This window comes from Microcebus murinus, chromosome 8 (genome assembly GCF_040939455.1).
Source record: "Microcebus murinus isolate Inina chromosome 8, M.murinus_Inina_mat1.0, whole genome shotgun sequence".
In the NCBI taxonomy this organism is placed as follows: domain Eukaryota; kingdom Metazoa; phylum Chordata; class Mammalia; order Primates; family Cheirogaleidae; genus Microcebus; species Microcebus murinus.
In genome coordinates this window covers 96,791,003-96,816,272 of record NC_134111.1, presented here as the reverse complement: position 1 = coordinate 96,816,272, position 25,270 = coordinate 96,791,003, and the positions used below count along the sequence as shown (strand labels likewise).

The window sequence follows — 25,270 nt, the reverse complement described above, 5'->3', positions numbered from 1 at the left end:
TTACTGTATTTTAAGTTTCACATCACCTAAAACAAGAATAGGAGGATAAGGTAGCAAATAATAAACCCATATTTCCTAGTCTACCATAAGATTCTATTTTTCAGGAAAAGAATTTAATCTTTCTCCTCTCTCTCTCTCCTATCATATCAGCCTCTGCAGTCACTAGCTGGCATATTTAGCTGGCACGTGCAGTTTCCTCTGAAGACCATGCCTGCAGCTCAGCCCCACCATTTGTAGAAATCGATTTAGAAAATGTTTGCGGAGATCTTTTTTTACAAGTACAAGGAGAAAATTACAAAGTGAATAATCAGGGAATGAAAAATGTTATAGCCATTCTGGTACACAGTTTGCAGCTTCTTAGAAATTAAACATGCGCTTAACACACAACCCAGTAACTCCAGTCCTAGATATTCACCCAAGTGGAATGAAACCTTATATTCATACAAAAATCTGTGTACAGTGACTAGATGAATGAGTGAAAGGATAAAAAAAAAAAAACCATGGTACATCCATACAATGGGATACTACATAGCAATAAAGCAAAATAAACAACTGATACACAACACAAATACATGGCACATGTGTTTTGCTGAGTGCAAGAACCAAGTCTTAAATGGTTACATACCATACAATTCCACACATAGGCCATTCCAGAAAAGGCAAAAATACACAGAGAACAGATCAGTGATTGCTGGGGTTAGAGGTGGGGAGAGGACCTATCTATCATGGGCCAGCACCAAAGAATTCTTCGGCATGTTTGTACCATTCTGTGTCCTGTAGTGGTTACAAGAATCTACGCATGTGTCAAACCTCATAGAACCATTCACCAAAAAGAGTGAGCTTTTACTCTGTGTAAATTTACAAGGAAAAAAGTTGTAAAGTGAATGAGTAAATTCACCTATTTGGGAACTTATAAACTAATAAAAAAGGCTTTTCTATGTATTACCATATAAATGTTATAAGGCTACATAGCAGCTCTTGTTAACAAATGCTAAGGGGAACACAGAACACTAGGAGATCTATTAGGGTCGGCATTGAAGAAGTTAGCACATTAGTTAAAGACTGAGTGATGTTCTGATTAGGAGTGGGGAGTGGGGCACAGGCGACAGGTGCCATCAGCAACACTAATGGTGTGAGCCGAGGTGCAAAGGAAAGAAACCACTGGGCATGTTCAGGAAACACTGTTGGTCAGGTTTGGCCAGAGTTTAAGGTGCAGGGTTCACAAGCATAGCACAGTAAAATGATAATTCCTATTTTAACTGGGGGTGATGAAGATTAAATGGCATAATGCGTGGTCTAATGCATATATGATGATATAATGCATGTGAGGATTAAAGAATGCAAAGTATAACATAATATATGTATAGTGAGAAAATGTACCAGAGGCAGTTAGCACATGCAATGACTCACACCCTTTGCTAAGGTTTCCCTGGACATTAGAAAGAAATGAAAGTTTGTTATTCTGGGAAGAGCAAAACGGGCTGGAATGTGGGAACTGGAGATGAAAACGTCCATTGGAGACGTTTGCTCCTGGTCACAGGGAATGAGGTTCTGAATCAAGCAATCTGCAGGAACAAAAGGGAAATGAAGGCCGATCCCAGCAACTCAGTAGGTACACAAGAAACGGAGACTAAATGAGACTAATTATTAATGGGATGTCGGGGCTGGGGAGGAGAGTAGAGTGCAGGCTACAGAAACTGCCCACCTCATCATGCCAACTTCCCCCAATCTGGGGTCTTTCTTCCCATCGGCTCCCCATTGTGTTCAGGATGAAGGGGAGGTCTTTGCAGTTGCCTACAAGGCCCAGCATAATCGGAAACCTGCTCATCCCTCTGGCTTCAACATCCTCCATTCTTCTGCTCACTCCTCACACTCCACAGCTCTTCCTTTTAATTTCTTAAATGCACCGTGCTCCCTCTGGTCACAAAGCCTTGGCAAAGGCTACTGGAATCCTCTCCCGCCTTGCCTCTGAGACCTCCGAATCTTTGCTCGGACGTCTCTCTCCTCTTTTATCCATTCCATGTCCTCCAGCACACACTCCTTGAAGGCCAGGGACGCCCCCTCGCATTTGTGATTTTATTACTCGCTGGGCGTTCAAGTATTTCCTCAAGTTATGAATAAAACAAATTATGAGTTCTATCAAGAACACTAGGAAAGGATAGAGTTTGAAAGAAATGCTTTTGGTTGCATTCTGCTTGAGCATTTGAGGATTTTGCTGCCTCCTACCCTCAATAAAAAATATTGTCAGTTCAATGACAACATGTCGAGATATTTTGAGTTCATAATAGGTAAGCGTTATATGAATACAAAAAACTCTTTAATATTCATTACCTAAAGCATGATGGATAGTATGTTGTTTTAATAATATGTTCTCTCAACGATATTATAGAATACTAACAGAGAACACTGGAATTTTTTTTCATTCATGGTATATAAGAGGACTTTAAAGAAAGAAGCAAGAGATAAAGTCAAGCCAGTTCCTGTTTTCAGTCCTGCCTGCCTTCCCAATTGTGCAGTGGCATTTGAGAGCACAAGCTTAAGTTGTCAAGTGCAGATATTCAATGCAACTTTCTCAGTCCATTGAACAGGTCAGATGTGCCTTTTGAGCACTGATGATTTGCGATTTTATTTCTTTCTCAACCCTGGGGACCCTCCTACCTGCTCTCATGAGCTGCTGCTACACTGGCAGGCCAACCCACCTTAAAATCTGCATGAATATATACACATGCAGCCATTCAAAGGAATAAAAGGCCTTTCCAATACCAGCCACAAGGAGTGTAAAGGCGATTTTGTCCACTCATACTTCAAAGCTGCCTGATAATTGGTTTAAAAAGCACATTTATCAATACTCTATAAGCAAACTTTTATTGACTTCATTTTCTCCCTGTGGAAATATGATTTTCTCTGGCTCGTGCTCGTATATCATATAATACTTCCTGGGGAGCAAAGTAAATTTTCTGGTTTATTTGCTTTATTCTCTCGTTTAGTTTTAAACTGAAAAAGAAACATTTAAGAAGCTTTCAAGTCAAAAAAAAAAGATGAGAATTGCTAGCTCAGTGCCCAGGGAAAGCAGGTACCATGATGTTATGCCAGGACTCATTGTAACATTTCTGCCAACTAAACTGTGCTGGAAGGGGTGGTCTAAACAACACAGGAGATAGAACGAGCAATATCTGATATCACAACAAGAAGACTACAATCAACAAGAAGTTAGGGTATACTTTAAAATAACTAAGATAGTGGAATTGGGATGTTCCTAACACAAAGAAATGTTAAGGTGATGGATACTCCCATTACCCTGACTTGATTAATATACATTATATGCCTGTATCAAAACATCACATGTAGCCCATAAATATGTATGATTTTTATGTAACCATCATAACTAAAAATTAAAAATTTTAGAAAATAAAACAACACAGACTTTCACCAAAGTGGGACATTTGACATGGTCGCTTCACTATCTCCAAGTGTCCATCAATGACCTGGTCATTCTTCATTCATTTGGCAGTATTTACTCATCATCTGCTGTGCCATGACTTTGATAGAAGCTGCGTACCAGTGATAGACTATGGTCCCTCTCTTTGCAACTACCTTCTAGTTGAGGGAAAAAAGGAAATAAAGTTTATGTAAATTATGACAACTGCTATGAAAGGACAGGTGCAAGGTGCTGTAAGAGACAATAATAGCAGGCTGGCTGGGAAGGTTGCTTTGAGGAAGTAGCAGCTTAAGAGGATATCTGAAAGGTGAGAAGGAATATTTGCACAGCCATTTCTTAGCTTCTTCCTATCAGTGAGGATGGAATGAGGAGATCTGTTGCACACAACATAAAAACCCAACCTGAGAGCACCCTCAGAACTGCTTCATCAAACTAACATTGACAGTTTCTCACTCCCAGGGTCTCTGGACTGTTGGAGACATTAGCAGGCATATATCAAATGAAACTGAAGTAGCAATTTAGAATCCTGGGGTCTTGAAGATTTATACTTAAATATTGCTGTTGGCATTTGCAGATTTGCCATAAAGCACAGCTTGCATTGGAGCAGTAGATTTCAGGTGGCAACCTCAGCTCCCTCCACTGGAAATCCCAGTGCCATCAGCCGTCCTCCGCATGCAATAGCACTTGCTAAGAAAAGGGTGTCCCAGCTCCTCCTAGCCTCTGCTGGAACTCTCACTTGAAGTTCCACTGTCACCACTATCAATCCTTTCCATAGTCATGGCAGATGCAGAAGGAGTAGGAATCTTCAATGTACTGTCAGAAGCAGCAGTACGTTTTTAGAGTGTCCCCTGCCAGACACTTTGTTCCTTGGGGCTCCCCTCTAGATGTAAGAGGCAAGAACCATGGACCTGGAGATGGACCTTCCCCAGTGGGATGGGGGGAATCCCAGAAGCAGGCAAGTGGCACAGCATTAATTACTTGACATCTCATGCTCATACTATCATTTTGTTTTGTTTTCCATTTAATATGTTCATTTTCTGTTACTCACATTACTGTACCGTTCATCCCTTCTTTCTCATTTCCTTTATTTCTCCCTCCCCATTGACTGGGTCACTTTAGTAAATTTTGATTGTGAAGGATACTGTGAAATCAAATGTGTATATTTTATGAAAATCCCTAGAAAATTCTGATAACTCCTCCTTTTTCTACCCCAGTTGAGGACAACTAAATTATAATATTTAATCCCTAAGTTTACCTGATCTCAACAGTCTATGATTAAGTGATTTATTGCCAAACTTCTTCCAATATTATTCTATACTTGACGCTACTTTCTCCTAACAGCTCTTTAACCCATTGCAATGTCTTCTGCCCAATCCCTACAATTTCCTGAATTTTGCTCTGCCTTTATTATTTTCCTGCCTTCTCCCACTGAAGAAAGCTCCCTGCCCTCAGCCTCAAAAGTATTGTATCTTGAATGAAATATTATTTGAATAACCCTGGCTTAAAAAAATCCTGTACCCTCTCTTCCATCATTCATCCTTCACTCACACCCATGTTGTCATCAAATTCCCCCCAGGCTATCTCTGAAATGCCTCTTTCCTCCTTCCATTCTATTCCCTTGGCCACTTCTACTGCCTATATCAAATTATTTCCCTTGCCTTCCTCTTCCGCATCACTGCCAAGGCAATACATGAAGAAAACTTATTAGCATAATAGCTGGCACCAGAATTCCATTCTGAAGAAATCTTGTCTTTCATGGGAAGAAATGTTCAAGTGTTCTATTATGTATAGATGATTAAATACATGAATTTTCCCTTCTCTTTTGAAATCAAACTTAAAGTAGAACAAAAAGGACAAATAAAATGGAACAATAGATGAGAGATGTCAATGTTTCAGAAAATAAAAACCAAACAGATTGTAGCAGAACACTGAATACTAAAAGACTTCAGTGAGGAATGCCAAGTGAATTCACATCTCAAAATTCAGGAAGTTATTCATAATTAAAAATTAGATGTCAAGCATAGTGAAGGAAGTTAAGCAGGAGGCTGAAATGGGAGTGTTCATTGTAAGTCTCTTCAAGGAAGAATTAGAGCTCTACACTCCCTCTCTGATCCTACAGAAGAGGCCACCATCTCAGCAAAAGGATTTGTTTATTGCTGCACCTCTAGCATCTAACACAGTAACTGGTGCATAGTAGGCACTCAACCCACAGTTTTTCAATAAATCTGTGGAACTCAACACATATTCCATAATAACACTAGCCAGGCTCCAGTACTGAAAAATGAGTTTAAGTGAAAATCTCTACACATAAGACCCACATACTTCTAAGGTACAAGAACATTGATAGACAGATTTTTAATACTCATATCCCAAGCAATAAATCAAAGACTTTATCTCTGGAGAAATAGATTGGTTGCAGGGACTGCAACCTATTTGTTACAGACTGAATGTATTTCTACAAAATTAATATATTGAAACCTTAAGTTTCAATGTGACTGCATTTGAAGACAGAGCTGCTAAGGAAATTTCAGAGGCTAAATGAGCTGTAATGGTAGGACCCTAATTTTATAGGGCTTGTGTTCTCATTAAAAAAAAAAAGAAAAGAAAAAGGAAGAGACACCACCTGAGCTCTCTCTCCACCATGTGAGGACATGGTGAGACAGTAGCCATCTACAAATCAGAAAGACAGCCGTAGGCATCAAACCATCAGGCACTCTGACCTGGGATGTCTAGGCTCCAGAATTAAGAGAGAATAAATTTCTGTAGTTTAAGCCACCTATTCTATGGCAGTTTGCTATGGCAGCCTGAACAGACTAATATGCTATGCATGGTGATAGTGTCAAGTCTTCCAAGAATATGCCTGAGTCCCCTCTAATCGACCTGCAGAGAAACCCAGTACTTAACCAAACACCACTCAGGGGCTTCCAATCTGTTCATCACTCCTAAACATAAACATTGGCCTAGGGAAAGAATTTATGAAGAAGACCCCAAAGGCAATCACAGCAACACCAAAAATAAATAAATGGGGCCTGTTCAAATTAAAAAGCTTCTGCATGGCCAAGGAAACTATCATGAGAGCAAACAGAGAACCTACAGAAAGGGAGAAAATATTCTCATGCTACACATCTGATAAAGGGCTGATAACCAGAATCTATATAGAACTCAGGAAAATCAGCACCAGATGATTTTTAAAGTCACTTTTCACTGTAAAACTTTGTGACTCTATATTAAAATAAAAATACTAGAAGCACATTTTTCTGTATATATTCGCACTTACATTTTGGAGAGTTATTCCACTTGTGTTTGTTATCTTATTCACGTACTCATAGTGAAATAAAAATGTGTTTGGCAAGAGCTATTTGAAGCCCAGGAATATTTTTTACGCCTTATTGTGCTTTCCTTTCAAGTGGGAAATGTTAGCTGGCAACAGATGTGGAACGATGATGAGGTTGAGGAATGACAAAAGAATGAACTTCATCGTTCAGTTGGCAGTGCCCAGTGTTGTCTCTCCTTACACAGGGACAGGGTTCTTTCTGAGCCTTTTCCAAAGGTTACAAATAAACAGTTCACAGTGTACTTCCATTGCAGCCTGGAATTTTAAATCTCGGACAGAAAAACATAATGGTATTACAGAGAATTCTTCTTTTTTTCATTTCTGTAAGCGATGAGGTCAGATTAATGGGTACTTCAGTGAATAGAGTCAGAAATGTTGAGATATGAAACTTTACAAAAGCGAAAAACAGCTCCCTACCCTGGGGCTGCCAATGATATTTGGTAGGGTTGGAGAATGTAAACTGTCTGGCAAGCTTCTGAATTTCCTATGTATTTTGAACACTTGATTCCACAACCGGAGTTCAAGTACAAAATGTATTTGCCATGATTTGTTAACAAGCCTAAGCTAACTTAAACTACACCTACATCATGAAGGCCATTTTTCCAAAAATCATTGCCCAAATGAAGTTTAGGGGAGTAAAGTGGATGAAAATGTCAGAAATTCAGATATACATCATATTTACCAACAGAGACCAAAAAAAAAAAAGAAAAAGAAAGAAAAAGAAAAAAAAAATGAGAGTATTCATCATGCAAAAAGTCTTAGATTTAGATTTTTTTAAATTTTTAAATTATTTAAAAATACTTAGTGGACAAATATAAATTATATATTTTCAAGGTATACATCTGATTATTATATATATATATACATTGTGTACTGATTATTACAAATTCATTAACATATCCATTACCACTCATAATTACCATTTGTCTGTTTGAGGGGAGTGAGGACGCTTAAAATCTGTTCTCTTACCAAAGTTGAAGTACATAATTCAGTACTATTAACTGTAGTCACTATGCTATATATCAGCTTTCCAGAATTTATTCATGTTAAAACTGAAAGCTTGTGCCCTTTCACCAACGTGTCCCAATTTTCTCTACCCTCAGCTTCTGGCAATCCCAGTTCAACTCTCTGCTTTGAGTTCAAGTCTTTCAGATTCGACATATAAGTGAGATCGTGCAGTTTTTATCTTACTGTGTCTGGCTTATTTCACCTATCATAATGTCCTACAGCTTCTATTTTAGTCATTAATCAGAATCATTGTCTAAGGAAACAAATAAGAAAGATTAATTTTTATAATAGATGTTCCCTCTCATATTTTCTTTTGCTGTTTTTCTTTTTCCTCTAATTGTTTTATCTATTTATGTGGAAACTACAGACCTAATAATTCGATTTTTCAAAAGTTTGAATTCAATGGTCATTTATTTTAAAAGATTACTTTTCACCATTTGCCAGTCTGTTAGAAAATTTAAATTAATGAGTCTCTATGGGTTCTGTGAATCCAATCTATTAACATAAGAACCATAATTTGGATACATGCCTTGGGATACAGACCTAGAACAGCCAAACAGAGAGGTTCTGAGAGTCTCGGGGGAACAACCCACCACTTTCTGATGCCTTTTATCAATAGTCAATCTGGATAATTTGATTCAAAAACAGAGAAGGATGTTTCCTTTCTTTGCAGCTAGATTCGAGGACAAAATCCTCTAGTCCTACTCCGCTTCCTTACGTAGAATCACCCAGGACGTGCATTTAGTAACTGTTTTGAGTTTTTATTTTTCATACCTTTTACTTATATCAATGGGTTTGAAGCATCACTTAATTATTAAAAATGCACAAAATACTTATCAAGTATCCATGAGGTAAAGTTTGGAGTTATTTAACGGTTTGGTTGTCAAAAATATGAGATGTGCAAATTAGATGTCTAGTAAATAAACTTCTTTGCATTTTAAAATTAGATTCACTATCATTTATTCCCAATGATTTTCAGTGTTTCTATTGCCTTTCACCCACTCTAAAATAATTGAGCTATTCAGACTACAAACATGACTTTCTATTTTTTTTTACATTCTCTTTGCACTAATAATGTATAGGACTTTAAGAAGAGGAAGAAATCAATCACTAGAGGTTATGGCATTTTGTTACTTTAAAGGTGAAAAAGAAATAATCTTTCATGGAAGCTTAGTGGAAGAGTTAAAACAGAATTCTACACGATTTTAAAATGTAATATTTTTGTTCAGTTTATTATGTCTATAGCATTTTTTCTTATACCATAGTCAAAAATGGATTATCCCATCATACTAGAGGAAGATTTTTGTCAATTAACTGATTAGCTTTTCAACATCAAAGAAAAGTACATTGTCAACTAATCTTTTAAAATATTTACAATATCCTTCTGAGTTGGCTGTGGTAAAAAAAATAAATAAATAAAAAAATAAAATATTTACAATAAAGCTAACCCATATATATCCTTTCATACATTATGTTGAGAAATTGAAATTATACGTTAGATTCAAGTGGTTGATCTGAATATAAAAGTTGGTATTTACTCATCTGATCCAGTATTTTTTTTCTCTTAATAATGAAGGATCTGTTGTCTCCAGCTCTACAAGTTCCCCTCAAACAGCACTATTCCTATTTAGAAATTTACTAAAAAATGATGATTAAGGAATGGCTGATGTTTTTAACAGATTTACATTTCTGTTGTAAATTATAACTTTTTGTACTTCCATATAAGCCGTTGGGTATCTATTTCGTGTCTCTTGCAGTCATTCACTGGCATTATGACACATGATAATAGGCAGCGTGCATGATGCTGGTGGGCATTTAGATGCATTAAGTCATAAAGGCTTCCGGGAACAACAGGGAAGTCATTAATTAAATGATCCATTGCCCTGAAAAACAAGGTAACATTCTGTATTTATACATAAGTAATAAAGGCTCAGAAAAAAAAAAGCGATTTAATGTTTTCATCAGCAAATAATGTTTACATAATTAAATGGAAATAAATATTTATACCAAATAAATATTAATAGAACTTGGGTGGCAGAAAAAGTAGTTACAGTCCAGGAGACAGATTTTTAGTTATTTTACATTCTCAGAAATAGCTGTTCTTTATAAATATTCTATCTCAGTCACAAAGAAAATAAATATAGCATGATTCTATTTATATGAAATGTCCAAAACAGGCAAATCTATGGAGATATAAAGTAGATTAGTAGTTGCCTAGGGCTGGGGAGAAGGTATCTGGGAAGAAATGGAGAGTGCCTGGTAATGGGTACAGCTTCTCTTGGGAACAATGAATATATTAAAAGCCATTGAGGTAAACACTTGGAATGGGTATGCCGTATGGTATGTAAATTATATTTCAATAAAGTTATCTTTAAAACATAAATACGTAACAATAGAAATAATTAATAAATAAATGAGTAAATAACCTCAGGCCCCAACCCAAGAGATTTTGATTGCCTAGCTCTGGTGGAAAGCCCAGGAGTAAGCAAATGTAAGGATTTGGCCCAAGTGATTTTGATGTGCCACACGGGAAGGTTAAGTGCTCATAGTCATAAAGCCCCTTTGAAGCAGAACGAAAATTTAAGCTTAGTCTTCAGACCTTGAATACAGTTCATTTCAGCAGTAAACCAATACGTAATGTTTTGCTCTACTGTCGTTTTGTTTATTTGCTTGGGGTTTTGCTTTTCTTTTTTCCTTTTTTTCTTTTTAACTTCTTTTCTCTCCTATTCTGGGCACTTGAATTTCCACTTCCATTTTCTTCTCCCCCTTTCAGGAAATCAGAGTAGTCCTCATAGTAAGACACCCAACTAGTCCCCTGACGATTGACAAGCCATTGAACTTAGCTACCGTCTCCTTCCCCCATGGCAGCACGGGACCTGGGAGCAAAGCCAGCCACTGTATACTTCCTTCCCTGGCCAGCACCCTCAGCTCCATCATCACCATTGAGATTCATTCAGCAACTATTTGTTGTACAAGGACTCTTTGCCAAGATTATTCCCTCTTCAGTGATTGTTAATGTGTCAGGGAATACAGAACTGTCTTGTCGTAAGCAAATACTTGGGGAATCCTGATTTAACCTTCCTGAAGTCCCTTGGAGGTAAAAATTATGTTGATCCCAGAGAAAAAGCAGTGTCTAGCATTTCTGCCTTAAACTTGGAGAACAAGTCCTCACATGATCGGTCTAGTATTGGCATTTAGTGGAATTCAACAAATAATTGCTGACTGATAGACAGCCACCCTAGAGAAACTTCCAGAGTCTCATAAATCACAAAAAGACTTTTCCTAAAAAAACATGTAGGAAAACATCTTATGGTATTATGTACTTAAAATATGGAATTTTCTGTTACCACTTTATTTTTGTATAACCCAGAGAACATTTTTCCAAGAAGGTGAGTATAGAAACGCATTGGTCTACTGAGTTTCTGGCTTTCATTTGGTCCAAATATTAATAATTACCTAGGGCTTACTTGCAAGAAGGAAACACTTGCTAGCAACAAATATTTATAATGGAAATCTAAAATACACATAATGTGTGACTTATCTGGAAAATGTACATCAGACATTACATATAAGTATATCCTCTTGTTCCAAAAGAAATGACTTTTAAGATAGCAAACATCTTAAAATGTTTGTGGCAAAACAAATCTTGAGTGGCATACTTATGTTTTTAAATTTATTTTTTAAGCTAGCAATAAAATTGGCTGAATGTATGTTTAGTTAAAAGATCTCTCATCTTTTAGAAATTTCTATACCTTTCCTGTGCCTTTTATCACAAATGGCTTGAATAACTATCCCCAAAAACTGCATTTTGAAGATTTTTTTAAAAAATATTGACAATAAGAAAAATGCAGAGAAGTTTGACAGTCGCAAATGTAAATAAAAGTTTATATTTCATATTTCATTTCATGCAGTGATTGCTGCAATCATTTCAAAGCAAAAGCTGGATACAAATGCAGTATTTTCTCATGTGGTCAAGTGTGTTCCGGAATGCCTAAAGCATGGTAGCAGGACAACATTGATGAAAAAATTGCCATTTTAGTATCATCAGCCTAAAGGACTAATCAGTGAAAAATGCCATATTCTTTAGGAGATAATTCTGGTCCAGAGTCTTGAATCTAACAGAAGTCTTTTGGAAGAAAGGAAACAATTTTTTCTTTGGAAGCCTTGTGGATCAGCATTTTGATAACACCAAATTAAGAGATCCTGTCATATACTACACAGCCAGATGGCTGCATTGTTAGAAGCTGCTGAAAGAAGGAATTGGTTTTCTTCTAAGAAAAACTATAAGCATATATCTGATCATATCCAATACACAAGTGCCTAGAATTTAAACACAATTTGACATCATGCTTTAGGTTAATATTGTCTAAATGGGATCTTTTTAAGAATGATTTCCTTAAAATTTTAGCTAACTTTAGGAGGAAAAAAAACATTCCCAGCAAAGGAAGTTCAAGTTCTCACGTTCTAGGTTAAAATCGCTGCTGTCATCTAACTTCTTGCATAGTGATTTGTTCTTAGTGGATGTAGAGAGCAATGACATTTTTTGATGATTGCATTTGACTCTCAGAATAGCCTAAAATGCTGACTAAAATTAACACGTGAAAACATAAAGCTACCCACATGTGATACGTGTTGGATGCTACCAATCATCATCATCAGTTTTTTTATATATTTTCAGTTCAAAAAGTTAACCTTTTTTATCTGGTATAATAGTAATATTTTTGCATGACTTAATTCTTCTCCAGATAAAGCTATATAGCAAATACAGTTACCTCACAAAAGTTGCTACGAATTACAACCCACTTAAAAGTTATTCTATTCTGTCCTGCTTTACTAAATTTTAACATCAACTTCTTTCTCACATTAGTTTTTCACAAAAAATATATTTTGTATCACTAGCGAATAAAATATCACAGTAAAATTTTATTTTCACAAATGCCTACGTGGAACTTTATTTATGAAAAAAGAGTTATAAATAAAAGAAATAATTGAGATTGCTTGACTAAAATAACCCATACTAAACAGAGAAACCAGCATATTGTCTAGAGACATTTACATTTTTGCTGTGCATAAACAGTTTTGAAGAATATTTTATTAGATTATGTAAAAGTGAAAATCATAAAGTAGCATCATTTTCTCCATGATATTTGCTCCCATAATATTTCATTTTAAAAACATAATAATGATAGAAGAGCAGCATTGGAGCATAAAAGTCAGAGTACAACCACAAAGTTAGCTTTGTTAAGTAAGAGAAGAAGTGTTTGTGTCCCCTCGGGGTGATGTTTGTTTCCACCTGCTCTGGCGGAGCGTGTCTGCAGCTGGTCCAAACAGGACATCTGCAGACTCAAGCGAAATGGATTTTATGTGACGAGAAAGGAGCTTCTCTTCCAAGAAAAACGTTAACACCTTTTATGTGTCTTTATTACCAATTATGGTTCTCAACATTTTGTCTTTCTCTATGTTTTAGCAAATCCTTATTTGCAAGGCAGCAGCCAATCTAAGTACTTTAAATAGGAGCTCATAGCTGGATTATTAGCCCAGTTAATTCCCTCTAACTTCTCCATATAGTCCCTTATATCTTTATTGGAAGAAAATTGTGTTTATTGGCTGCATTGGAATTGATCACATAGATAACGGAAACAGTTATTCCAAGAGTCCCTCTCTTATCACCCGAGACGGTGCTTCCGCTTCATTTATTTATATGTATTTACCAAGAAGCATTTATCGAGCATCTCACAAATGCCTGGCACCATGCTGCACCCGGAGGGTACGGTGAGGGACAGGGCCTGCCCACATGAAATAACCATCTAGTGAAAGCTGAAGGAACATAGACTACTTGTATGTTCAAGAAAACAAGAAAAAAGGTAATCGCATAAACACACATACTTTAAAAAATATCCTCTCCTGGGTGATTTGGCATATTTGGATTTGTTCACTCAGGCATTTTACAGATAGCTCAATAGAGTCACTCCAGACCAAGGTGAAGGGTCAGGGCAGCAGTTGTGCTATATCCTTCGGGGGCTGGTGTGGGGGGCACAGCCCCAGCCTCCCCGCCCACGGGGTTCCCTCCAGCTCACAGAACCAGATGCAGAATCCCCTCAGCTTTCTCATGTTAGTCACACATAGCACTCACCCCAACCCTCCTTGCTCCCCACCCAAAAAATAACTTCCTGTTGGCTTCCTATTACTATAAGTTTCCTTCATAACCTCCTGTGATAATGGAGCAGACTCACTGATAAGGAGGCAAATATTAACATCCAATGCTAACTGGTAGGCCTCTCTCAACCCTTATTGCACAGAGAATGTATCATAAAATTGTAATTTTCTCTTTTGTGCAGCAATTTTTCTCAGTAGACAGAAACTCTCCTGAATGATACCCAGTGTTCACTGTGTACGAAGAAAGGCGTTCTGCCCGCCAGCTTCTGTCTCACCCCTGGAATTCCTCTAGAAACCAGCTCTTGCCTCAGACTTCACTGCCCCTGTCTCCTTCTCCTCACCTCCTACTTAATACAGAGCCTCTTGTCAGGTCATTGATCAACAGATGCTGATCTGGGAAAAAGCACCTACTCATTTTTAGTGCAATTATCCCTTTTTTGCTTTTAAGTGTGTCCCTCCTGCCCTCCAAGCTCATCTCAAATCCAGCCTTCTCTGAGATGTCATTTATTATTGACCCAGTTCTCCAAACTCCCTTATCCAGCACACACAGCCCATAATTTTTTATTATTATTATTTTTTTATAGATGTATCCTGCCTCTAGACAGATCAAAACTCCCCAAGGGCAAGAGCAATGCCTTGTATTGTTTGTCTTCTCAGCACACGGCACCAGAGGCTTGTCCTATATTCTCTACTTGGAGTTCAGCACTGGCGGATGTCTAAATCTCAAGTAAACAGCCCAAGGTCACAGAGACTGAAAATTTGCTAAGAGCAATCAGGCCACATGGACCATTTCACCAGAAGTGATTAATAAAACTAACAAGGCTTAGGTTTCGGGGTTCTCAGGTACATAGACCACCATCCAAGGCCCTCAGACAGGGACTAGCGATGTATTCACATGGCTATATGTTTTTGTAAAAATTTCAAAAGTAACATATTTTAACTACAACTGTCGGCATCCCAGTTAGACTCCTACTACATCTTATCTGCCCTCATGTTGAGAGTCATTGGAGTGACCATAGGCTGTTATGGGATCTGGCTCAAGGGAAACAGTGGGGTTGTGTTTACATGAGATATATCTACGTGGCTTGAGGTCACTTTCACGTACAGTTAAGTGATTGCTAGCCATCCACACATAGGAATGACTTCCAGAAATTCTTTTACCATCGAGAGTGGCAACTCAACCAGACATCGCGACACAAAGTTGTCAGGTCAGGGATACCACTGTATGAGCATGCCCTACAGTCCTGATACCAAAAGTGTTATATGTAGGTAGAGGAGAAAAAATAAGATTGACATGCTGGTAGTTAGTTTATGTAAAATCCTTCCAGTCATCAGACATGTAGAATTTAAACACAAGATTGGGTTCTAATTGATACCTCGTTAACCAGAAGTTCTCTCCTGGCAGGCATTCATTTGACAACACAGCATTGAAAATTATAAAAGCACCATGCATGGTTTTTTATGGGAATCACACAAAAGAGAATCAATCCAAATTCTTTTATCTGTAGAGTACAAAACTGTAACAGTACTATAAAAAGTGAGTATGCCTGTAACAACTCATATATGGAAGAAATTACATAATAGTTTCTCATTGAATTTGACAGTAAGCTGAAAAACATATAAGATATTATCAAGAAAAATTTGGAAGTTGAAAAAATTCGATCAATAATAGTAGAGGAAGACTGGCTTACATTTCTAGTTTCTCTAGAGAAAATGATATTTCAAAACTACTTTCATGTAAAGAGATGATCAAAGAGTATATAGCCAAAAGTGTAAAAAATAAGTATTATGAAGGTGTCCAGGACAGTTGATTAGTTAAAATATCCCTTTTCTGCAAGTTTTCATGTTTGTGGTATTTGATGACCTTTTTAAATTTGAGTTTTGTTGCAATTTCTGTTTTCCTTCTAAATAAGTAAATATTCTTCTTCACACATCATTTAGAATTTTTAATTTTGTCATTCCTTTTCTTAAAGAAGGTCTCTCCAAACAGTATGCACATCAGGCCTCCAAAAATCTTGGATCCTCCTCTCCCACCAAGATTGTGAGTCAAGTATGAGCAAGTGGTCCGTTTGTGTCTCACTTTGTTCCTGTCTTGGCCCAGCTCACAAATGTGTAGGATGAACTCTAGATGTAGGCAGAGTTTCATATTGTAGCCCAGAATGCATGAAAAGAGAGTTCATCCTCTGAGAAGCAAAGAAAATACTGGAGGGCAGACAAATCATTCTAATAGATGCCTTCTTTGGTCTCTGGTCTCTGCTTTGCCCTCTCCCACTGTGATGCAGAATAATAAGAGCTTTCTGATGCCCAGGGGCAAGGTAATGGGACTTTCTTTAAGGTGAATGGCAAATCACCTCATCAATTCAATAACTGCAGTCCTAGCTGCATGTTATTAAAAGTCCCTCAGTACCAATGGATATTGACCTGGTTTTCCAAGGACAAAGTTTCAATTACTTGTATATTCTCAAACTGCTCCAGACCATGAACTGCTTCTGAGCTCCATCTACTATTTATGCTGCATTTGTGCTGTCTGCAAAGGGGCTCAAGTCCAGGCCCTCCCTACGTCCCCATCTTATTAACCAAGAGGAAAAGAGCCTGAGAATGAGAGTGTGGGTCTTCTCATGCCCTACCTGCTCCCTAGTGCCCATCGAGTTATCCTTAACAAGCATCTGCATCCTGGAGATGCACTACAAGGATTATTGCCCTGTGAGCCCATGAGACTTGAGGAAATCTCCCACTATTTGGGAAGAAAATAGTAGTGATCATACGTTTCAGCAATGCACAAACTATTTGAGCATTTAAAGCTTTTCATGAAATCTTTCAATTATGTTTTTTAACCTCGAAAAGAAAAAGGACGGACTCTGAAAAACCATGACCCCAAACAGTAACTGAAATCAGAAAACACCATCTATTTGCAGGCATCTAATAAGTCCAAACCTCTAACTAAATTCTAGATAATTAACGTTCTCAGTTTTCTATGACCAAATCAACTAGTTAGAAATAAAAGCCTTTGGATGATTTTTAGCAAAACATTAGATAAAACCTCCTTCACGTTATCTCCTTAACACAAACCTAATGAGACCTTGTTTCTAACACTTCCCATTCCCCAGGCCTGGTTCACAATCAGATTTTTCTCACTCCCTGTTTCTTGACAGCATGTTGCACTTTCTCCCCTTCAAGTATCACTCATGCTGTCTGCCCCATCCCCTGCCCAACAGAAGACTTTTTATCTTTCAAGAACACAACTCACCTCTTTGAAACTTTTTCTTAAGTTTTCTTCTCCATTGCCCCATTGGAATGGCCATAGTAGTTTTCTATCTGTATGTGTTTAGGACTTAAATTACAGTCATGAGTCACTTAACAACAGGAATATGTGTTCTGAGAATTATGTCGTTAGGCGATTTTGTCCTTGAACGAACATCACAGAGTGTACTTAAACAAACCTAGATGGCATAGCCTACTACACATCTACGCTATGTCATATAGCCTATTGCTGCTAGGCCACACACCTGTACACCATGTCCCTGTACTGACTACAGGAGGCAGTTGCAACACAATGGTAATTACTTGTCTATCTAAACAGATCTAGACATAAAAAAGTGGTGTGGTAAAAATTCAGTATTATAACCTTATGGAACCATAGTCGCATATGTCGTTCATTGTTGACCAAAACATCATTATTTGGCTCATAACTGTATGCACGTCTTTCATCGTTGTTCAAAATTATTATTTAATGATGTAGCTATTGTTTTTAGACCAACTTATTCAGACATTTATCTAAGATGGCTAACAAAGAGGCCAATTATATAACAAGGTTAAATAAATTAAAATGACTAAACAGTGAGGCAAAGAGAAATCCACTTGTTATGCACTTCATTAAAAGTGGGTAGAGAAAGGGAGCAGGAAGCGAGAAGAAGAAAGAGAAAAATGGAGAGAATGCTCATTGCAATTATAAACAGAGGCTTAAAGCGTTATAAGGTTTTATTCGTATTCCATGAGATTCAGTAACACCTCGTAGACCTAAGGATTTTCTTGTTACGTTGGCTCTAATACACCAAGACTTTTGTTAGTGTTAGGCCTTGGAAGGAAGAAGACAGTTTCTGGGACCAGTGGGAGACTGAGTATAATGTCAGAGATCTACATAGAAGCCCAAAGGCAAAATGACTCTTTCTTTGCCAAACTATCTAAAATGCATAGGACTCTCAAATCATTTGCCTCAAACTGATTTCTGGTTTCTTTCTTCTAAAGGGTCCGTTGGGTTTTTCCCTTAATTAACTGTTTTGCCCTCTTTCCCAGGTCTGCTTTGTGAACCTGGATGTGAACAAGGATGAACGCAGCAGCACAGAGCACCTGCAGCAGGTAACACTTGGAATTCGAGCTGTCCAGGAGCTCATCACAAGGGCTATGCAACATGATTTCGTCTGTAAACGATGCTCATTTTGTAGGAGACTCTTTAGATGGTTTCATCATAGCCCATTTGTTTCCCTGGCCCTTTCCCTGCTACCTTCCTGTTCATTCTTCTTACATTTGTGAAGCTTGCTTGCTTTCCCATGTAGCCTCATTTTCTCTTGCCTACCAGTGCTTCAAAGTAGCTTTCTCTGCTCTTCCCTTCCTCTGTATTCTAAAACACCCTGTCTGAGATGACTTTTCCAAGATTTCTCCAAAACTGGCTTGATACCAGCCAGCCTTGCCCTTTGTCTCTCAGATTTGCATCTTCCTGCTGCCTTCATCAAGTGTTTTATCTTTAACCTTGGTTTTCTTGTCTTGCACTCATCTGGGGCTTGAACTTTTTGCATCCTGTAGCAGCTAAATTTCCCAAGTGCACCCAAAGTTGTGAGGACCCTGATGTAAATCCTCAAAAACATGTGAGGACTCGAAGGTATACTCAGCCCTTTGGAGTCAGAGCCTGCTGATACAATGGGAAGAATTAAGTGGTTGTGATACGATTGTGATCCATGCCCAACGCTGACGATGGTTTCAGCTCATCACTTGGTGTAATACTCTTTATTGTCTAGCAGCTCCCCAATTGCAGCTTGACTATCAGAGTGGTAGACCTGCAATCACTCAGTTACTCCTATATCAACAATGCTGCACCTGAAACGTCTTAAACCCAACTGCCCACACAGATTACCCATTACAAATTTTCAGCAAGCTGCAAATAGCATCATCTGTGTAGTACTGAGACTTTTTCAAAAGAAATTGTGCACATAATTTAATTTGTTAGAATTATGGTACAGAGTTCATCGAAGAGAGAGCAGGCAGGACCAAAGCAAGTTGGCATCTAAAAATGGTGTGTTTGTTTATGTGAGTGATTTCAGACAATCTGCTGCTATGGCTAAGAGCAAACTCTGGCACTGATTTAGCTACATAAACTCGTGCGAGTTACTAATCTTCTCTGGGCGTTAGGTTGCTCATGTGTAAAATGAAAGTAATAATGGTACCTACTCCATTCAGGGTTGTTGTGAGGATTCAGTGAAGTAAGATTTAACATATATATAGTTTTTAGCATAGTGCCTAGTATACAAGCAGAATGAATCAATGTTAGTCATAATTTTTTTATTATTTTGACTTTATTATAACAGAAGATTATTACTAGACAATTATCTTATTCAAGGTTTTAACAGGGAAAATTTTTCCAAAGTACTGTTTATACATATGGTGTGATAGTAATTATTAATACTAAATATTTACTTTGGAAAATTACAACTAAACAGCTCTTAAAGCTTAAATTTTCTATTCCAATCTAAATGCTTATCCTTTAATTTTACAAAATTTCTTCTAGTAATAATCTTAGTAGATTGTGTAATCTGTAGTATGAACAGTTATGCGTAAATGAATTTTGCAAGTAAAATAGTTTACGAGTAGCATTTTGGAAATGAAACATCATCTAAACTAATAAAGATTCCTGCCCTATAGAAGTTGGTCAACGTTTCACCAGATCTTCCAAAACTTATCAGCTCCATGAACGTCCAACAGCCAAAAGAAAATGAAATTGTCCTCCTAAGTGGGTTAGCATCTGGCAATCTCCAAGCAGATTTTGAAGTTTCACAGGTAAGAAATATAAGTTCTTGATAAGCCATTCACTTAATGATAAGTTATCTATAGTTAGCTCTGCATAAATTGGTATGAACCCAAAACAGATGCTACTCATAAGGTCTTGTCACATAAGAATCAATGATGTATTTGTATTCAAAATTAGTCTTCATTCGTATTTCTCCTAATATTGCTCCTTAGAGTTTGACAGAGCTTCCCTTATATCACCTCGTAAATTCTATTATCTTTTCAAATTCATGTTGCTAGATGCACTAGGCATTTGTTATTTCACTTGATTTTCTACAAATCTACTGAATAATGAAAAACAGAATAGTCTTCTCTTAGTAATAGTACCAAAATTCATATTCATACCATGCAATCCCAGAATCCCAGAATACCATCCTTCTGGATGTTACTTATTCCTTAGGGGATACCAAATTAGCCAAGTTAGTAAATACAAGATGGCAGCCCCAAGGATGGAAAGGGAATTTCCTGGACCCAAAGAATAAAATTCACAGAAAAAAGTAATGTTATTAAAAATAAAATAGAAACTAAAATACTATCATTATCATTCAATGCATTAATGTTCATTCCTACTGTATAAATCACTACAACACTATTTATTTGAAGAAATGTAGGTAAATAGATAAACTTGTTTAATTAATTTATAGGAAAAATACATATAATATACATTATAGTGATATAAAATAGCTCCAGATTAAAGTGATGGGCATCTGTTTTCTATCAAATTGTTCTTTCTTGGGTTTTAGTTTTGCTATCAGTTTTTAAATTCTTCTTTTACCCTTCAATGCTTCAAAATCTCAAAAAGCCCAGAAGATCATCCTCTAGTTTGCACTCTACTCCAGATGTTTTATGAAGCTCTACACATAGCCTATTATAATTTGCTAATCAAGACATCAATCTAATAATATTTTTTCCTTAGTGAGAAGTTTAGTTTTCTGAAAAAATACAGAAAATGGCTCTAAGTTAGGCAAAGCTATGATGACCACAAATAATATTTAGACCTGTGTTTATATTTCCTCTGCTGTTACTCCCTGGTGTTAAGCTCTTACCAGTTAAAAGGTTTTTGCTTCATCTAGAGTACTACTCATCAATATAACAAATGAAACTTCAGGTAGAGAAGCCCGAGTAGAAAACTGACTCTCCTGGGAGTCAAAACCTTTGCTCCTTTCCTACTAAATTAAGGCAGAAGACAAGCAATATTTCTTGGCCCCTGGCCTGAGCAAATATCTACACAACAGTGTAACGGTTTTCATAAATAAAGTGGGAATTTCACTGTTTATTATAACTTGAATCTTGCTAGCCAGGGAGCAAAAAAATAAAACAAATGTCATTTTGGATTTGAAGCCAGAGTCTGGATCTTTCTGAGCCCTGGTTTGCCCATCTGTGACATTGGGATAATAATGATTTCTACTTTACAGGATTACTTTAAAGAATGAAATGAAATGGGTAAAAAGCACTTTGTCTAAAACAAATTATTTAATTTTTTTCTATTACTAAAAAGGAGGCAGGGTAAATATTTTAAGAAACCCAATATTTTCCAAAAAATACAACTGAAACTATATTCCTCTCTGAAAAATCCTATTTCAGAGAAAACACTTTATCTTCAAATTTCAAAATACATAATAATTGCTTTTAAAAGAAAGTGATAAGTCAATTAATAAATGAGGAGGTTTTATTTCTAGGTAATCAGATCTCCCTGACTTTGTAGCTACTCACAAGGCTTGTATACCATAAATTTTACATGAATCCTAAGTAATTTTTGGTTTGTCAACAAATTGTGCATTTTGCCTTTGAAATAGAGCAGAGAGTAAATTTCCATTTTTTTTTTTTTACAAAATTAACAGATTTATTTAAAAGTGCTTCTGTTTTATAGAGCACTTTTCCTAACTTTTGACAAGTACAGTTATTACTGGGAAATCCCAGCTTTCTTTTAATATCTCTATGAAAATTGGTATTGACATTAATTGCACCTGACCTTGAGATAAACTTGCTAGACTTTGATTAATCCCAGACAGGATTCTTAATTAAACATGACAGGAAATTGGCTTAAGCACAAAGAGAATATATTGTGTCAAGTAACTAAAAATCTCCAGTGGGTAGATTAGATCAAGGGACTTACACAATGTCATCAGGACATGGATTTTCTTGCAGCCTCTTTCCTGCTTTCTCTCCTTTGGCCCCATTATCAGACAACCTCTTCCCACAAGGAGGCAATATCTTTTTGGAGTCAAGTAGAGAAAGAAAGTAAATGTACTTCCCAAGTGGTTCTCAGCAGAAGTTTCATTGTGTCCTATTGGCTGTCATGTGTCACATGCCCATTTCTGAACCTATCATTATGGCCTGACAAATGCATTGTTCAGATTGGCCAGGCCTGAGTCACATGATTGCCTCTGGAGTTGGAGGTGAGTTAACTCCATGTGAATCACTTGGACAGTGAGTGAGGCAGAAAATGGTGCCCCACAGAGTATGAGAACAAGAAGAGTAAATGATGCTGGGGCACAAAAGCAACACAGGTATTCTTTGGGATTAGAAGAGTTGAATTGCCAAGGACACACTGAAGATCTTCCATCAAAAGAGTGCTAAAAATTCCACATACCTTTTCTATCTAAGAGCTCTGGAGACAAAAAAGATATGCAAAGCCCCCAATAAGCTACCATAAAAATTATATGATGATATCTGCCATTATCTTGCAGGGGTCCTCATTTTAAACAGGGGGCCAGTTCACTGTCCCTCAGACTGTTGGAGGGCCCTTAGAGAGTGCGGCGCACATTCCACACCTGCGTACTGTGGGCCCGGGACAGATGAGTTGGCTGCTAAGCAGGACAGGCAGCGGTGGCAAAAACACCCGCCGGGCCGGATAAATGTCCTCAGCGGGCCCCATGTGGCCCAAAGGCCATAGTTCAGGGACCCCTGTCATAGAGGCTATGTTGTTTGGCCTTTATTTAGCTAAGATTCTCAGGATGTTTATCTACATTCAAGAAGATTATTAATAAAATATTTTTCCAAGAATACCATAGCAGTGTAATATTGCACATTTAATAAAATTCTTTCTATAAATTCATCTTGAAGTATTGCTTAACTATTTATATCGCTTTGTTAATATCTCTTTGGCTCCTACCACATTTTACCTTTGTTGTACATATTTAATTTGAATGAAATGAAATGGCCAATATGCAACTATTTTGATCCCCTGTATATGTGGCAACTGCATATGGTTTAAGTATAATTATTTTCACTCGTGGCTGACCCATTGGGAGTATACTATCCTGTACTCCCCAGGACAATTACCTGAGTGTATAATAGGCACATGGAAAGTTTCAGTTTAGTGTAATATGTCTAAGTTTGGTGAAAAAATAATTAATCAAGCCAATTACTGGTTGCTCTATAGCTGCAGTTCCTCACCATTTGGGGGAATCACAGACCCCACGTGGATTCGCCAAAAGCTATAGCCCAGTGCTTCTCAAATGTTGATGCATGTGGGAATCCCCAACAGATTCATGGAAAATGCAGATTCTGACCTAGTAGATCTTGGCTGAGGCCTGAGATTATATATTATATTTCTAAGGAGCTCCCAGGTGGTGTCTAAGCTTCTGGTCCACACCCACACTTTGAAAAGTAAGGCTATGGGCCACCTTCCTTGAAAATCAGACCTAATCACAGATGCACACAAGTGAATTCTATTTCCCAGCCCCTGGGGATTCCTGAACCCCTTGGAAAAAGATTGAATTTTTCATTGTTTAATCATCTCTCTTAGAATTATTAAAACTTTTTTATTACTATCCAAGTGATCAACAATATGAATAGTGAAACCACATAGTGGAGACAAAGGATCTGGTCTGTAACCCTAGAATTGAACAGAATTGGCAGGTCTAACTGGGACACCATTCGATAATTTGGGCCTCTTTATCACTGCTCTTCCCACATGCCAGTCTTTTAGAGATAATTAGTTCACTTCCAGTGGATTTCTTTAAATTTCATTGTTGTCTGCTGCTTCAGATGAGCAATACAAATTATAAACTCTAACTGTAGTTGATAGAGGACTTACTGTACATGCGAAGTACTGATATAGGTCTTACTGAATACCATCAAGGCAGAGAAAAGTACTGATCTGAGACAATGGAACTCAGTTTATCCATAGAGGTGACCAAGACCACCTTAACATTGTCCTCAGCTTGACCAAGCTCTAGGCAGGCTCTTCCTGACTCCAGTCCCTGACCTCCCTTTTCTTAGAACATTCAACCCAAAAAACATATAATTGTAAATTCCTTCTCTTTCCCTGCCCCTTTGAGAGGTAATTTTTTTCTAAAAGTCTCTTGCCAGCTTCACTCACAGGAATGTATACAAAACTGGGACCCAAGGGTTGTCTCTTTGAAATATAAACATCAAGGAAGATAGTGCCCCAATCTTCCAGTCTCTGTGGGCACACAGGAGCCTAACTTCTGTGGGTGCCTTGCTCCAAGTTGTAAAACTAACTCCTGCTGTAAAAATATAAGAAAGTTTACTGTTCCTTTGAATAAAGCCACCCTACTGTCTTATGTTTTTGTGGAGCTGTGGTCCAACTCAGTTTTGACCTCTCTTCCCTATTGCAATAGCCTTGAATAAAATCTTTCTTTCTTATTTAACTTTGCCTAGTGTGATTTTGCTTTGACCAGGAGAAACTAGAATATATAATAAAGCTGGTTTATTTTCCCCTAAGTCAAACTCTCTCCTAGGTACCCTGTGTTCCCAAACAACACTTGAATTTTTTTCAAGCAATCCATCAATATAAGCTCAGAAGATATTTGAAGTATTTTAAAGGTCCCCACTCATTTTAGCAGGAGAGACTGGTGGAAAGAGAAAGGTCAGAGGCAATAGTCTTTTATTTTCCTTAAATGCCTTCTTTTCTCTCCACTTTTAGTGCCCTTGGCTACCAGATATCTGCTTGGTCCAATGTGCAAGAGGTAACAGACCAAACAGTACCAATTGCATCATCTTTGAAATCAACAAATTTTTGATTGGTCTGGAACTGGTGCAGGAGCGGCAGCTCCACCTGGAAACAAACGTCTTGAAACTGGAGGATGACACAAACTGTTCTTTATCCTCAATTGAGGAAGACTTTCTCACCGCATCTGAGCACTTGGAGGAGGAAAGCGAGGTGGAAGAATATAGGAATGGTGAGAACTTTCCAATAAAACAAATGTGCATCTTGAAATTAGTCACCATATAAAAAATGTCTGGGTGAGATTTCAGAAAAGTTTCAGGCCCCGTCAGTTTGGCTGACGCATCACAATCGTTACTTG

At 37.4% G+C, this 25,270-nt stretch overlaps 1 protein-coding gene across 6 annotated transcripts in view; it reads left to right on the top strand.

Moving 5' to 3' along the window:
* Positions 1 to 25,270, top strand: part of SPHKAP (SPHK1 interactor, AKAP domain containing) — a 156,918-nt gene that overhangs the window by 107,786 nt on the left and 23,862 nt on the right. For 5 of the 6 annotated variants that reach the window (XR_012920628.1, XM_012749459.3, XM_076006002.1 and 2 more), the window contains 3 exons: positions 18,231 to 18,293; positions 19,851 to 19,985; positions 24,889 to 25,144. Coding sequence is in view for 5 of the 6 variants with exons in the window: in XM_012749459.3 (XP_012604913.2) it covers positions 18,231 to 18,293; positions 19,851 to 19,985; positions 24,889 to 25,144 (454 nt within the window). In the remaining variant the exon portion in view is untranslated. The remainder of the gene's footprint in view (positions 1 to 18,230; positions 18,294 to 19,850; positions 19,986 to 24,888; positions 25,145 to 25,270) is intronic. The other variant, XM_020288167.2, reaches the window with a different exon arrangement.